This window comes from Tubulanus polymorphus, chromosome 11 (assembly GCF_964204645.1).
Source record: "Tubulanus polymorphus chromosome 11, tnTubPoly1.2, whole genome shotgun sequence".
Lineage (NCBI taxonomy): Eukaryota > Metazoa > Nemertea > Palaeonemertea > Tubulaniformes > Tubulanidae > Tubulanus > Tubulanus polymorphus.
This window is the reverse complement of record NC_134035.1, coordinates 4,557,873-4,573,967: the sequence shown is the minus strand read 5'-3', so window position 1 is coordinate 4,573,967 and position 16,095 is coordinate 4,557,873. Positions and strand designations below refer to the sequence as shown.

Below are 16,095 nucleotides of genomic sequence, written 5' to 3'. Positions count from 1 at the left end.
GCTCGGAGAAATATTTTATAAAGTTTACCAGACTTTAGTTGGCTATCATTATGTAATAAACGAGATGATAAGATCGCCGAACACAAAGTCACTTCCTCGTAAAGTGTAACTTACCCAAAGCGTGCATGAGTTCATGCATAATTGAGCCCAACGAGCACTCGACTCCGATTAAGATATATTGCTTTCCACCCTGTCTTCCCGTAAATGAGCCGCAAAAACTAAGAAATTAAACAATTTAAAAAGAAAAAACAAACCCTGTAAACATAATCTCATAATGTCGCCATACTCTCATATGCGACTACATATTACATTTTAGGTTATAGTTATCGAAAGTAATGTGAAAGTAATGCAGTATATTCGATGATAGATAAACTGCTTGATTACAATTCACTACTGAGAATATAATGGAATTCACGAGAATGTAAAGAAATTCAGTTTTTCAACGAATCAGTCGGATCCAACTCGCATCTATGATATTTTGACTGAATGGCACATGAATATTAACACATCCCGCATCCCGCATTATATGACGAATTTCCCTTACGCACGACGGTATCCCCCTTCGAAAAATAGATAGTCGACGTCATTTGCAGTTTTTTCGCGGAAGCTGATGCATGTCTTGTTGTGGAAACGTTCAATCGCTTTCAAAATGCGTCCTTTCACGGCTAAAACGACACGTGCGAAGGGTCACCATGGAGTAGTTATCGAAAAGTAAAAATAGCCGGCACATCAATCTTATCGGATTCATTTTTTTTAATATGGAAATTTTTACAAAGTTAACGATTTAGCAGAATAAACAGAAAAATGCAATACAAACAAAAAGTTAAATGGACAAAATTTGTTAAGCTTTAGAAAAAAAAACGTTTGTACTTTCTACCTTCGCTGATACGATTGTAAGTGTAAGGAACGGTCCGATTGCGCCACAGGTTACGGCGTGTGAAAATGGCTGACCGTTTGTCCAGGCCATCCGCATCCGGTTTGTTACGATAACGCAAAACGTCGCCATCCACGATCTCGATATTGTCTCCCAAGAAATCTTGCAGAAAAGAATTGATGAAATATCATAGTAGAGATAGAAATATATAAACGAATCAAATTACGATAAGAAATAGCATGAGTAAAATGCAACGTATTCTGATATAAATAACGTATCTTTACAATCTGCTATATTATTTACGTAATTTCTTATCGTAATTTGACTGTGGAAGTTGAAATGAATATCGATAGTTATCATAAAAAAGGGAGCGAATCGTAACATATATCTCATTGAATAAGAAGTACAAAATACGAGGCAGATCTTTTCTTCGCGAATTCAGATGAATAGGTTTGAATACAGAATAACTCAACAGCCCAAATCGAATCAATCTGATAATTGAAAATTGCGAAAATCAATCAAATTTTAAAAATAAAAGCCGATGACAAATTTAGAATACGTAATCGATTAATCTCTTAAAGATTATGAAAAATATAGTTGATAGAATTAGTTTCTAATTGCGTAATTTTCTGGTTGATATTTCAACCTACCTGGTTGCGATGCAAAAACAGCAACGGCATCACCTAAAGTGACCATTAGCAAGAGCCACAACATTCTTTAACCGCTAAACTTTCAACCGTGTAAAAGTCGATCTAGCTACAATCGGTAAAATATGAAATAAAGAAAGAAGGACATTGGAAAAAAATCATAAACCATTTTAATCTGGTTGTAGGTTTGCAGAGCTGCTTTATTAGTTCATTACCCATCACCAATTAAAAATAAATAAAACCAACACGCACGCATGTAAAACAGAAAAATAATTGAATTAATAGATGTATTGAATTTTCGGCGTGTCAACCGTAACAATTTCATTTTATAGACCTAGACCGGTTTGGGCAAGGTCGAGTCTGGATAAAAACGTTCAAACTGCTGTTTTTTTACTGAAACGAACTAAGCCGAGTTCGCAATCAAGAACTGATTCCTCTAAAAAAACCGGGGCTCAAACCAAAAGTCTAAAAATGTGGCGATTTCAAAATATAGAAATGCTAGCCTTGTCTCTTCGGGTGTGCAACCACCAGTCGTTTGTGTAGTTTTTGTACAATTCGATTGTCGGAAACAAAGGAAAAAAATACCTTATTCGATGCTTTCCGTTTAGTTGGTTGTTACCTTGTGGTCTTGAAATACGTGTTCACCAACCTGACGTATATGATATATTTGAAAATCGAATTCAATGTCTGCGCATAAATAACTCGTTTTAATCGGCCCAAGCTAGACGAAGCACCATCGAGTCGTTTGAGGTGTTAATAATATACATTTGAAGTTTTAATATAATAATTTTTATATAAGCGATTCCAGGTGTCCAAGAAGAATCCACTTCTGAACGACGTGCATATAATACACCTACAATCCATATAACACAAGGACCAGTTTGATACATAACTATTTTAGGCGATATTCTTCAGAAACGATTAGATTTATATTAAAACAGATATTCTGCCTGAAATAAACCTTGATATTGAAATGCATTTTCTCGCGAATTTAACTACATTAAAGGAATTGTAGCTTTTAAGGCTAGCTCATTTTTTCTTAAACTAATAAAGTTTCCTGATATATCAAAAGGACCAACATTTCGACGAGACATTTTCATCAACTTCAATTAATAGTTCTCTCGCCATCAATTCGGTCGAAATCAAGAAAACCTGTACTACAATGAACTCTGTTTTAAACAAAATAACGAACACGAGTTTGAGCCACCAGTTAAACTATGTAGCGTGATAGCGGTTTTTATTCGACTACTGTTTTCGATGCAGGAATTACATAACGATTTTATTCACAATTTTCGAATGAAATATCGTCTAACGCGATATCGCTGAGCACACCGGAACCGCGGATTGCCACAAACTTCACCTGAAACACAAATCATAAAATGTCTAAATATAGTAAAAAAAGTTTATATTAGAATTATAATGATACCACGCCTTCAGTGCCGGTCAAGGAGATCGGACCTAATCATTTTGTGAATTAAATTCCACAAAAATGAACAGTATATACAGCTGTTGAGTTATGTTCGTTCTGAAATTCGTTGTAAAGGTTGCTTCTGTCATGATAAAACACACGAAAATATCTTCACATATACATTAAGATACAACTATGTTCCTTTATTGATAAGAGGTATTTTTGAATACGCCTTGTTTTGATGAGATTCTCAAATATCTTTTCTTTGCAGTTGAGAAAACTACCTTGGTGTTCGCACCAGCTGGGATCGTCACTTTACCAGACATCCAGTCCATCGTACCGGTAGAGTGAACCTGATTAAAAACGCGAATGCCATTTACGTGCACCTCTAAGCTGCCCATATCCGCCCCGTACATTTGATACCAGAAAACCATTTGACAAGTACCGGTCGACGTGGTCACCGTGTTCTCAAGAGTGGCCGTATAACCAGGCTCGACATTAGACGCTTCCAAGTAGATGTACTGACCTTGAAATACAGAAGAAAAATAAATGTAAGTTTTATTCCTGCACGATATATTAAATCGAAGACATAACTGTCACTTCGAATAAACGTTTTTAATTTGAAAAGGGAATAATTATTTCTGCAAATACTGCTTCATAATTCGAAGCAGTGATTGACGCTTATGTAGTAAAGAAAAAGAATTTGTTAAAGCTTTTTTCTGTCCTTATTCCCTATTTTCATTCCATACATAACACGCATTTTCAACGCAGTGTATCAACCTATCATAGTAATATATCGTTGTTCTATCACCGGGATGATAAGCAGAATCTATACGCTACACAACGTGGTAAAACCGCCCGCACCTACACTTTTTAATATCTCCTTACCGGTATGGTCGCCTTTGGTGTGATCGCCTGGTTTAGGTCCGGTATGCCACGTCTGAGTTTCCCCTTTCTTCAATTGCCAGTTCGTATTCGTCCAGCTGCCAAAATCTACCTCGAAATCGTTACTTGGCAATACAGCGGGTTGCTCCGAGTCGACACCACCTCCATTTCCGTTTCCTGAAATAACGATCATGTGAATCAGGTCCCCGGCCAGGAGTGCGTGGCCGCCGTAGCGCAGAAACCAGCGTGACATGTCTCACAGCCGTTTCGTGAAAACTGATGAATTGATAAAGCTGCACAAATACAAATAATATAGCACTATCTTCATGAAAATATCCCCAATAATTACCGCAAACTAATTTGATATCATCGAGGCCCACATCACATCTATAAGACGAACCCCTTTTAACGACAAATTTCACCTAAAAACGAAATAACAAACATTCAATCTAAATAGTTTACTTATCACAAAATTGGCTTGAATCATTGGCAATGAATTCAGAAATTCCTTCTCCTAACCTCGTGACTGCCATCAGGGATCGCTACTGATCCCGCCTTCCAGGCGTCGCCTTGGGGTCCGTTTCTCTCAAACACCTTGTTATCATCGATAGAAACCCAAAACAACTGATCCCAACCGTCGACTTTCATGTGATAGAAAAAAGTCAGATTGCAACCTCCCGGTACGTTGTCAGCTTTTAGTACAGCAAACTGGTTTTGTCGTCCACTGCTGCCAGCCGCGTATGCGTATCCACCTTAGAAACGGCAATTTCAATAATTAAAGGACATAAATTACCGTTTGTTTTAAAGTCTACGTGGCGCCCCCTATCCAGACTTGTTCTTATATTAGACCAGTGGTCATGTGGTAAAGATTAACCTATCCTCAGTAACAATGATTCTAATTGTGTCTATGTTACCGTATTGGTCTCCGAAAGTGTGATCGGCATTCGGTCCAGAATTAGACGTTCTCGTCGGTCCACGGTTTATTTTCCACGACATAGTACCCACACTCTGCCACTTGCGCATCCCCAAATTCTCGAATTCGGCATCGAATTCACCTGCAAGAGACAATAGTTAGTTATGGTTCCTGCTCAGATATCACTTCTCTCCAGGGAGAGACGACTGATACACAGTTACATATATAGGTTAGGGGTAATAATACCAATATCACTTCTCTCCAGGGAGAGATGACTGATACACAGTTATAGATATAGACTAGGGGTAATAATACCAATTTAATGAACAGCCAATTGGAAATTGCATCACAGTGAAGGGCGCTATTTGGCGCTCATTATTATTGTTACCGTTTCAAAATTGCGGCATTCATAAATAAACGTGGGAGAGGAATCATTGTTTTCCACTCCAACTGGGCCCATTTGGTTCCCAAAACCTACCGATATCGCATCTATCCGTCCTACACGGTGTATACTCGACCGCCTCGCCGGGACAATCGAGTCCTCCGTTTCTGGGTGTCGGGTCAATGCAGCGGCGAGTTCGATTTATCGACGAGATTCCGCCGCAATTCGGGTAACAAGACGACTTTTCCGACCACATTCCCCAGTGACCATTTATGGGAACTGCGTTAAAATGGGACGAATATCGTAGGAAAAAAAAACGTGAAGAAAGCTTGAAAAGAGCATGACTTACATAACGAGGTTTTACTGTAGTTAGTTCTGACGCGAATATTGTAACTAATTAAAACCTGTTTTCAGTATCAATTATTTAATTCTTGCAAAATCGTTTTCATTTTTACCGTTACACTCGGCTTCAGTGCAGTCTTGGTACTGAGTTTCAACTCCGGTGTGGTAGTTTATCGGGCAGTTCGAGCTCGTGAAACAGTATCTCTGACGGGATTTCTTTGCGCAGTTGAAGGCGCAGTCGTACGACGCCCAGTTTGACCACTGCGTTACTCCTTTGTCTAAACCTAGATATTTTCGAAAATGAATTCAATTCTTGCTTCATTTTTTTTAAAATGATTCCGTCTTAATGGACTCTTAAGCTGAATTCATTGAAAATGAATATTCACCGCCCTGTTCGACAGCTATGAATTCAATTCTTGCTTCATTTTTTTAAATGAATGATTCCGTCTTAATGGACTCTTAAGCTGAATTCATTGAAAATGAATATTCACGGCGCTGTTCGACAGCTATGAATTCAATTCTTGCTTCATCTTTTAAATGAATGATTCTGTCTTAATGAACTCTTAAGCTGAATTCATTGAAAATGAATATTCACGGCCCTGTTCGACAGCTATGTTTAAGACCTTTTTGTCCGAGTCCAACTGTTTTGAATAATCGTTCAATTTGTTTACCGTGGAAACGATTCCAAAACATGTGAGTGTGAGTAATGATCGAACTCCAAATGAGTTAATTTCTACTAACTTAACTCGGCATTGTGGAAACGGTTCTGGTGTCCAGAAGTATACTTACTGGTTGGGCAATCGTAGAGCCTATCTATGCGAACAATATCGAGCGCGCTGAATTTTATCCGTTGCCCGATCTCTGTGTTCGGATCAACGAGGACTTCGATCGTATTTCTGCCGTTGACAGTGAATCCGTCTTTTGGATAGTGCATGATACTGTCATAGTCGTAGTTAACGCCGAGCATATCGGCGCCGACATTTTTCATGAAATTCGTTCTCGCATCTACGAATATATAAGTTAAAACACAATTTGAAATCACCCCGACCATCAGTAGGCTTTTAACCTAATAAATCCCAGACGCTATATGCATTTATAGTGTCTTACTGGGCATTATATTCTCCCACAAAATGGATATGTAGTCGTTTCTATCGGGCCGGGTGTGTTCGTGGTTGAATCCTAAAAAGATATTTATAACGAGCATTATAATTCAGAAATGAACAATCATAATAAAACAATAGACGTTCGTAGAAATTGCGAATCTGTTTGGACCATGGAAACCGCATCGGATTCGAGACTGGCCGAGTGGACGGCTCTGAGAAGTCTTTCATCAATCTATACAATAATTTAGCTATGATAATGCAATAAACGAGATGACAAGATCGCTTACGATAAATACGAAGTCACTTACTCGCATAGTGTAACTTACCCAAAGCATGCATGATTTCGTGTATAATCGAACCCAGCGGGCACCAAGATCCGATATAGACCGGTTGTTTTCCACCCTGTCTTCCCGTAAATGAGGCGCAAAATCTAAGAAATGAAACAATAAAAAAAACAAACCCTGTAAGAATAACATAATTCTCTTGTCATATTGGATGGACTATTCATTTCATTAAACCCCAGCGTTTTAGGCTGAAGAAATCGAAAGTAATGCATATTTTTGGACCCGAAAAGTTCAATACTGGTTGAAAAGCATTACATTTCGCTATTGAGAAGAAAATGAAATTCAACTTTTGAACGAATCTGTCGATATTTTGTCTTGATGGCGCAAACATACTAAACATCCTACAGTTTATATGACGAAATTCTCTTACGAAGGAGAATATCCCCCTTCGAATTGTAAATAGTCGACGTCATCGGCAGTTTTTTCGCGGAAGCTGATGCATGTCTTGTTGTGGTAATGTTCAAACGATTTCAAAATGAGACCTTTCATAACTGAAACGACACGAGAGCGAAGGTTATTCTAGAAAAGTAATCGAAAAGCGGATAAAGCCAGCATACCTATCTTATCGTATTCATTGTCATATTAGCCAGGATATACATTAAAAACGAAATATAAAATGTTAGATGAAGAACTGCTTGAATCAACAGTTTACAGCGCGTAAAATAAATCAGCCGTCCATAATAGAGAGAAAATTAAATAAAGGAAAAAACCGGGCCCACATCATAAAACATCATAGTCACGTATTAATATATGACAACTCAGGGCGTTTGGAAATAGAGATGCTGGTCAACGACAATATCTTTTAGCTTTTTTGAAAACGAGTACACTTCTTACCTTCGCCGATACCATTGAAAGTGTAGGGTACGGTCCGATTACGCCACAGGCTACGGCGTGCTAGAATAGCAGACCGTTTGTCCGGACCATCCGCCCCCGGTTTGTTCCGATAACGCAGAACGTCACCATCCACGACCTCGATATTGTCTCCCAAAAAATCTTGAAAAAATGAAGAATTGATGAAATATCGGTATTTCTTTTATCTAAGTTTATCTTATCAAATATTTCATAGATTAAGAAGCAAAACACGAGGTAGAACATTGCATCGCGAATTAAGATGAACGCTATAAAAAATAAATCAAAAACTCAAATCGAATAAATCTGATAATTGAAAATTCAAACATTATTCTCAAGCAGTGATAAACTTTTAAATTATTAGAAATCTTGAGGAATGAAATCCGATGACAAATTTGAAATAAGTAATCGATTAAATTTCTGTATTTCATTGTGATAAATATCTAGTTAGTTTCTGATTTCTAGTTGATATTTCAATCTACCTGGTTGCGATGCCAAAACAGCAACGGCATCACCCAAAGTGATCATTAGCAAGAGCCGCAACATCCTTTAACCGCTTAACTTTCAACCGTGTAAAAGTCGATCTAGCTACAATCGGCATAATATGAAATGAAGAAAGAATGACATTGGGAAAATGATAAACCATTTTTATCTGACTGTAAGTTTGCAGAGCTATCTGGCTGTAGGTTTGTCAGTTGATAACTTATCATCAATCAAAAATAGATAAAACCTACACGCACGCATGTAAACGATAGATGAGAATATGAAAATCTGAATTATAGATCTACTAAAATGATTTTATTTCAAATAATCGTCCATATGATTGTTTGTCTGTTCAGTTTGTCCGTTAAAACTGTAAAAGGAGTCTGGATAAAACCCTTTTGATTTACTGTTCAGATTTTGACTGCAACTAGATTAGCCGGGTTCGCAATCTAAACCTAATTCCTAAAAACCGAGGCTAAATCTTCTAACTAAAATTCTAAGAATGTGTCAATTATCAAATATGAAATCTCCAGCCTGGTTTCACGGATGTGCAACCACCAGTCGTTTGTGTAGCTTTTTTGCAATTCAATCGTCGGAAAGAGAAGAAAAACATACCTTTCGATGCTTTCCGTTATGGTTGTTGCCCTGTGGTCTGGAAATATACGTGTTCACCTACTTGACGTAGATGATATCTTTGTGAAAATCGAATTCAATATTCTGCGAATAAATAACTCGTTATCATCGACCGAAGTCAGAGGAAGTACCATCGATTTCAAGTGTGAATGATATATATCTGAAGTTTTAATATAATAATTTTTTGTGTAGGCAATTCCAGGTGTCCAAGAGGAAATACAAGTGTACAGGGCCAGGTTCGTACATTATAATTTTAGGCGATATTCATCAGAAACGATTATAAATAAAATAAAACTGATTTTCTGCCTGAAATATCCCCTGATATTGAAATGCAGTTAATCACAAATTTAAAAATATATCAGGGATTGTAACCATGAATTTTTAAGGATAGCTAATCATTGATGAAAATAATGACATTTCTCGATATATCAAACGGACCATGATTTCGACAAGATATTTTCAGCAGCTTCAATAAATTTTTTTCTCATCGTCATCATTTTCGGTCGTCGTATCAAAACCTGCTGTACGATAAAATCTGTTACAGTCAAACCTCGTTAGTGCGAATCGGCTTTACAACGAAAACCTCAGTAATACGATGAATTTAAGAATTCCCGGATTTTCATATAGCATTTTCCTATGAAAATAGTAGCCCGATTACATTAATACGAAACTTCCGATAATACGATGTAAAATTCATCGATCTCCTTTTCATTGATATAGTGAATAAACACGTTTAGTGCGATGGTCCATAATGAGCTCCCCCTTGTGCCAACTGTGGTTGGACAGTGGAGATTTGTGCCAACTAGTGATATTGGACAGCGGAGATTTTGTGCCAAGTAATGGCTAAAGGGTTAATGGCTCGCCCCGGCTAGTGAGGCCCAAAGCGCATTGGCTATGTAGATTTTCGCCAAAACAGTTTTCCTTGGGCTAATCTTGCTTTAGAGTCTGGGTATTCTTTGAGTTAAGAATTTTGCTTTCGACTTTGGGAAATGGGTATGCTTCTAGTATGTATTATTATTAGTGGGCGAATACACTGTTGATGAATTCATACATTATTAAGATCTCTTGAGCTGCTTCGCTTGTATTATAGTAAGCTTACATCACTGTTATCTGATCCATTGCATGTGATATGACTCACTCGAAAATTTGGTTATCCTGCTAATTCCTTGCCATTTTACGTTTCTTCAGGTTTTTACCTCGGTTCTCTTACATTTTTTAGCTCGGGTTTTGGGATTTTCCTCGTCTTTCTCGTGTCGTTTGTACCCTAGTGGATTTCACGCGGGTTCTACGGCACGTGTGGTTCTTCTCACCAGGGAGAGATGACAGCTTAAATGATACCCGCTACCAACTTTATGAACAGCGTAATGATTTTATTTCATATCATCATATGATTTTAATTTCTGTTCAGTTTGCAGACAGTCGGCAGTCTGGAGTTTAAGTTGAAGTTTATCTTATTGCTCCACACAATTTTACAAGTTTGCACAGAGCACAGTAGTATTGCAAAATATAAAATATAAAGGCGGAAGTTATACAAGTTATAGAAGTTAACCCTTTCGGACATGCGATATTATCTTATATTATCTTCATCGTGATACTTGTGAGTTATTAGGAAGATTATGCTTCATGTCCCAAAGGGATGAAAACCTTTGATTGACTGTTTAGACTTTGACTGAAAGGAACTAAGCATTGTCTCCTCGAGTGTACAACCACCAGTCCTTTGAGAATTTTTTTTCTATCGCCGATAAAGAAAAAAACACACCAAAATACCAAAACTGTTCCTCAGTCGATACTTTCTGTTATAGTTGTTACCTTGTGATCTGCAAATGTAATTGTTCACCAACTTGATAATATCTTCAGAAATCGATTTCAATTTTTCTGGGCGTAAATAACTCGTCAAATCCGGATGAAGCACCATCGAATCGTTTCAATCTATATATTGTTTTCATATTTTTAGTTTTATAATATAGCAATTTTTATATAAGCAGTTCCAGGTGTCCTCCAAGGGGAATGCATTCCCCGACGATCTAGGCATAATACACATTTACGAGACCACCTTGATATATTTCTATTTCGGCGATTTTCTTTTACTATATTGGCACAATGTGTTTTCTGACTGAATCTGAGTCTGGAGAATTGAATTCTGTCAGAAATCGTCTGTTTTAGGCCATCATCGTGATATCTTAAATTTTCTCTGCGAATAACAAACTCGTTATTATCGGTCAAAACCCGCGAAAAGCGCCATCGATTTGTTGCAAGTGTGTATGATATATATTTAAAGTGTTGATACGTGTATAATGATTTTTGTATTAACGATTTTAAATGTCTCAGAGGGGCAAATTAGATGAAATACACGTGTACAAGACCAGTTTAATACATTCATATGGTTTAAAACGATTTTTTTCATACGATTTCGATCAAAAAATTCTATCCTGATGTGGAAACAAACTTTGTTAAGCCGTGAGCGTCTTTTTCAAAACTATACACATTATTTCACTATTTCGTAGAACTAGCAACGTTTCTAGATATTTACGTGGATACGTATATCCTGTTTTTTTTGAATTTAGCGCTTTACGTGCTTTCTGGAATCAGTCAGAAATACCCTGCTTTAGGCTAAAAGATGTTTCCCGTCCAAATTCTTTAGGGGTATTTACCGATAATCTAAACTGAAAACTACATCACGGGAGTCTCCGGCGACGCTTTTATTAGTTAAGTTGCATACCAGGGCCAAACGTTATTCCAAACGTTAGTAGCACAGGGACCTGACAAAAAAATTTTTGACCCCAGTATCCTAGGTATATATATATATATATATATATATATATATATATATATATATATATATATATATATATATATATATATATATATATATATATATATATATAAACGTGTTTTTGTGGTTCCTGTGGTTAGTAGTGATTCAGTTCTCAATCGTGACGTGATTCGAAGACTTATCACAGGTAAGGTGATATTGTAGATGACTGGGTTACAGATGATTGAATGACTGGACGACTGGCCGACTGGATGACCGATCGACTGGATGACATTATCTCCACCATCTCCATCCACAATCACCTTCGGCCCGGTCTTAGTTAGTTTGTAGCTTGGATACTTTCCATTTCTTCATGGCTTGGACCAGTGATCTGTGATCGCCTGGAGTCCTGGATTATTCTAGATTAAAGCGGAATTATTAGAATCTTTTGCAAACGTGCTTTGTTTGCAGATTCGTATGTGAATTTACTGATAATTGAAAAGGATTTGAGTTAAAATTCCTATTTAAAGATATCATTTTGATGGGGACTTGTAGAATACAATCAACTTCATATATTTAAAATGTAAACTGAACAATGCTGGAGTTGGTCACAATGGTTGGTACTATCTACTATTGGAGCTAGTATCCCGTATATTTTCTTTCAGATCACTCATTACTCATTTTCTCATCGTCATAACCTTTAGCCGCCAACACTGTTGACCCAATACCGTTCGAAATAGTTCATGATGCTCCAAATTGGTGGTGAGTAGATTTATCGTTGTTTGATACTGGATATAACAGAATACAAGATACATGTATCGAGTCAAATCAAAAGTTCTCATCTTTTTTGATCTTAAAATAGGGATTGTCCCCATTATTTATTTATTTGGCTGGTAAATTTTGTTTGATTTTTCGATTGAGTGTCCCTTACAGACCCACCACACCTGCCGGGAGCGAAACAGGGGGTTTGATTTTGAAATCGGAAATCGAAGTACAGATATATAGATGTGTGATCGGCGGTCGAGTTAACAGAATATTTTAAAATCGAAGTACATAATTGGAAATTCGGTTCCGGTTCATCCAAACAATCTTCCATTCAGTCTGAACTGGCAAGCGACTGATTGGGATGAATTTTTCTGGCTGCCTAATTTAATACAATGAGATTCTGGAAATAGCTAAATATCAAGATCATTTTGTCCATTTCTATATTTTTTTGGTCGTTTTCTACGTGTAAATAGTCCGATAGTTTATTGTGGTTTTTTTTTTCTCGGGTAGATGTTGATGTAGAAGTCCTCTAAGTTGATGATCCCGCGTGTTGACTAGATAGGAAGAAAGCACATTTCGAAACGCAAATTTTCCAGATGAGAGTATGGCCCTGGGGTATCCGAAGTGTAATTGTATGACATCGACGGTGCAGCTCCAATGAGGATGGGTTTCTCCGTCAAGGGGTGCGCAGTTGGTACTTCACATCTGGTACTGAATTTGCCTAAAAGTATAAGTTTTACACTGGTAGCAGTTATGTGTTTCTAATATACAGTGAGTTAGGTCCGTGAATGTATCGCAATCAAACGGACAGTGCTATGCGTATTGATAGACCGTCAGTAAGAAAGCGGCACAGACACGTGAATAGTTCTCATCTTAATCGTTGCCGCTTTTGTAGAAAGGCCCTTCGTCGTCACGACCGGATTGCTGTCAATACAAGCTGAAACCAACAGTACACAGTGGACTTCAGGCCCTCCTCACTTTCCAGGACCTGATTGCTGTCAATACGTGCTGAAACCAACAGTTCACAGTGAACTTCAGGCCCTCCTCACTTCCCAGGTTCTGATTGCTGTCAATACTGATAAATTCACTGTGGAACTCAGAGCCTCCTCACTCAGGACCTGATTGCTGTCGATACGTGATGATTAAACCAACGTGGCCCGATAGAAGACTCGTATCTGCGTACTGTATCTTGGACGTCGCATCTTCCAAGGAAAAGAAAAATTATCAAAATGATCCACGAAGCTCCATTCATGAATTGGTAGGTAGAATTTGTACGTGATTAGTGTGCAAGAAACTTAGGTCAGGTTTATGCTTTTCTGAATCGATGGACCCTCGTTACAGCAAACTCAAATGCTCCTACTTTGAATCAATGGGCATTTGCTTTTTTACAACAGTGCAAAAGCACACATCTAGTTTCTCATGGGAGCGTCCAAAAATTACGTACCTCTAATTGGGGAAGGGGGGTTACTTAATTTTGGTACAAAGTGGTACATGGGGGGAGGGGGTCAGCAAAAAGGTACGTACGTAGGATATTAATCAATCTTGGTACGTACTTTATGCACCAAACTCAAATGAAAATAGCCGATACCGGTGTTTTATCGGCTTCTAGTGACGTGTTCAAGTGACTTGTAGTAGACTTCAACTGGGAATTCCCCATACCAGGTACCCGTATCGATCTTACACGCACTTGTTGGAATCAGGTATTTATATCTTTTATATTTTGTTTTGATTTGTGTTCTTTGCATCAATATAATTGGGGGTGGGGGGTGGTGGTCATGGATGGTATGTACCTATGAGGGGGATCAGTGAATTTGGTACAAGGGGGAGGGGGGTCAGAAAAACGGGAGATTTTGAGGTACGTAATTTCTGGATGCTCCCCATCAAATCACACCTTGTTTCTCATCAAATCGCAAAGCCGCCCGCGTCTCTCCCGAAAGCCGTAATTAAAGGAAAAAGTCCGGTACCCGCATCAGATTGCTTACGGTTGGCTCTTTCTTTTTCAAATGAAAACACCCCACGCGCTGTACAGTAATCTTTTTTATCCATTTCCCTTTTATTGATAATTAGTATTGTGTATTAAAAGAGATCCAGGATTTTGGGGCTTCATATCGCCCTTAAGATGCTGTATTGAATTGTCATATATGGGTAGGGTGTACTGAACTGATTTTCAAAAGATTTGTCGAAAGATCCAGAATTTTTGTGCCTCATATCATCCTGAAGATGCTGTATTGAGTTGTCATACATGGGTAGGGCGTACTGAACTCATTTTAAAAAGATTAATCGAAAGATCTAGAATTTTGGGACTTCCTTTCGTGCTGTATTCAATGGTCATATATGGGTAGGGTGTACTGAACTAATTTTCAATAGAATTGGTAGGGTGTTCTTAACTGATTTTCAATAAATTGGCCGAAAGATCCAGAATTTTGGGGCTTCATATACCACCTAAATATGTTGTATTCAATCAATTGATGGGTTGAAAGATCTTGATTTTCTTGCTACATATGGTCCTGAAAATGATGTACTTTATCTTTATAGATGCTATGGATTGTACTAAACTGATTATCAAGAGAACGGTTGGATGATCCAGAATTTTGTTGCTACATAGAAGATGTCTAGAAGTCTAGAAGATGTTGTTTTAAATTGCAATAGTTCAGGTAGGTGGTTACTGAACTGATTTCCAATAGATGCGTTGAAAGATCCAGAATTGTGAGGCTTCATATCGTCCTAAAGATGCTGAATTCAATTGTCATATGGGCAGGGTGTACTGAACTGTTTTTCAATAGATTTGTCAAAAGATCCAGAATTTTTGTGCCTCATCATCCTGAAGATGCTGTATTCAATTGTCATATATGGGTAGGGTGTTCTGAACTGATTTTCAAAAGATTGGTCGAAAGATCTAGAATTTTGGGGCTTCATATCATCCATAAGATACTGTATTGAATTTTCATATATGGGTAGGGTGTACTGAACTGATTTTCAATTGATTGTTCAAAAGATCCAGAATTTTGGGGCTTCATATCATCCTTAAGATGCTGTATTGAGTTGTCATACATGGGTAGGGCGTACTGAACTCATTTTAAATAGATTAATCGAAAGATCTAGAATTTTGGGACTTCCTTTCGTGCTGAAGATGCTGTATTCAATTGTCATATATGGGTAGGGTGTACTGAACTATAATATACTGAACTATAACCAATAGATTTGTCAAAACATCCAGAATTTCTGGGCTTTATATCGTCCTGAAAATGCTTTATTTAATGGTCATATATGGGTAGGGTGTTCTGAACTGAGTTTTCAATAGATTGGTTGAAAGATCCAGAATTTTGGGGCTTCATATCGTCCTGGAGATGCTGTATTGAATTGTCATATGGGTAGGGTGTATTGAACTGAATTTCAATAGATTGGCCGAAAGATCCGGAATTTTGGGGTTTCATATCATGCTGAAGATGCTGTATCGAATTGACATATATTGGTAGGTTGTAATGAAATCATCTTCAATAGATTGGTCAATAGATCCAGAATTTTGGGGCTTCATATACCGCCTAAATATGTTTTATTCAATTGTCATATATGAGTAGGGTTTATTGAACTAATCTTCAATTGATGGGTTGAAAGATCTGGATTTTCTCGCTACATATGGTCCTGAAAATGATGTATTTAATCTTTATAGATGCTATGGATTGTACTAAACTGATTATCAAGGGAACGGTTGGAT

General features: G+C 37.6%; 1 protein-coding gene across 1 annotated transcript; it reads right to left on the bottom strand.

Annotated features, from left to right (window-relative positions):
- Positions 1 to 2,730: 2,730 nt before the first annotated feature.
- LOC141912717 (uncharacterized) lies at positions 2,731 to 8,351 on the bottom strand. Its single transcript, XM_074804065.1, has 14 exons — positions 8,230 to 8,351; positions 7,733 to 7,891; positions 7,269 to 7,389; positions 6,881 to 6,984; positions 6,559 to 6,630; positions 6,241 to 6,456; positions 5,565 to 5,735; positions 5,206 to 5,388; positions 4,729 to 4,869; positions 4,334 to 4,566; positions 4,164 to 4,236; positions 3,818 to 3,991; positions 3,214 to 3,455; positions 2,731 to 2,881 (listed from the first exon to the last, which is right to left on the bottom strand). Exons 1-14 carry the CDS (start codon positions 8,291 to 8,293, stop codon positions 2,801 to 2,803), a joined length of 2,034 nt encoding a protein of 677 aa, XP_074660166.1. The 5' UTR covers positions 8,294 to 8,351; the 3' UTR covers positions 2,731 to 2,800.
- Positions 8,352 to 16,095: the final 7,744 nt, after the last annotated feature.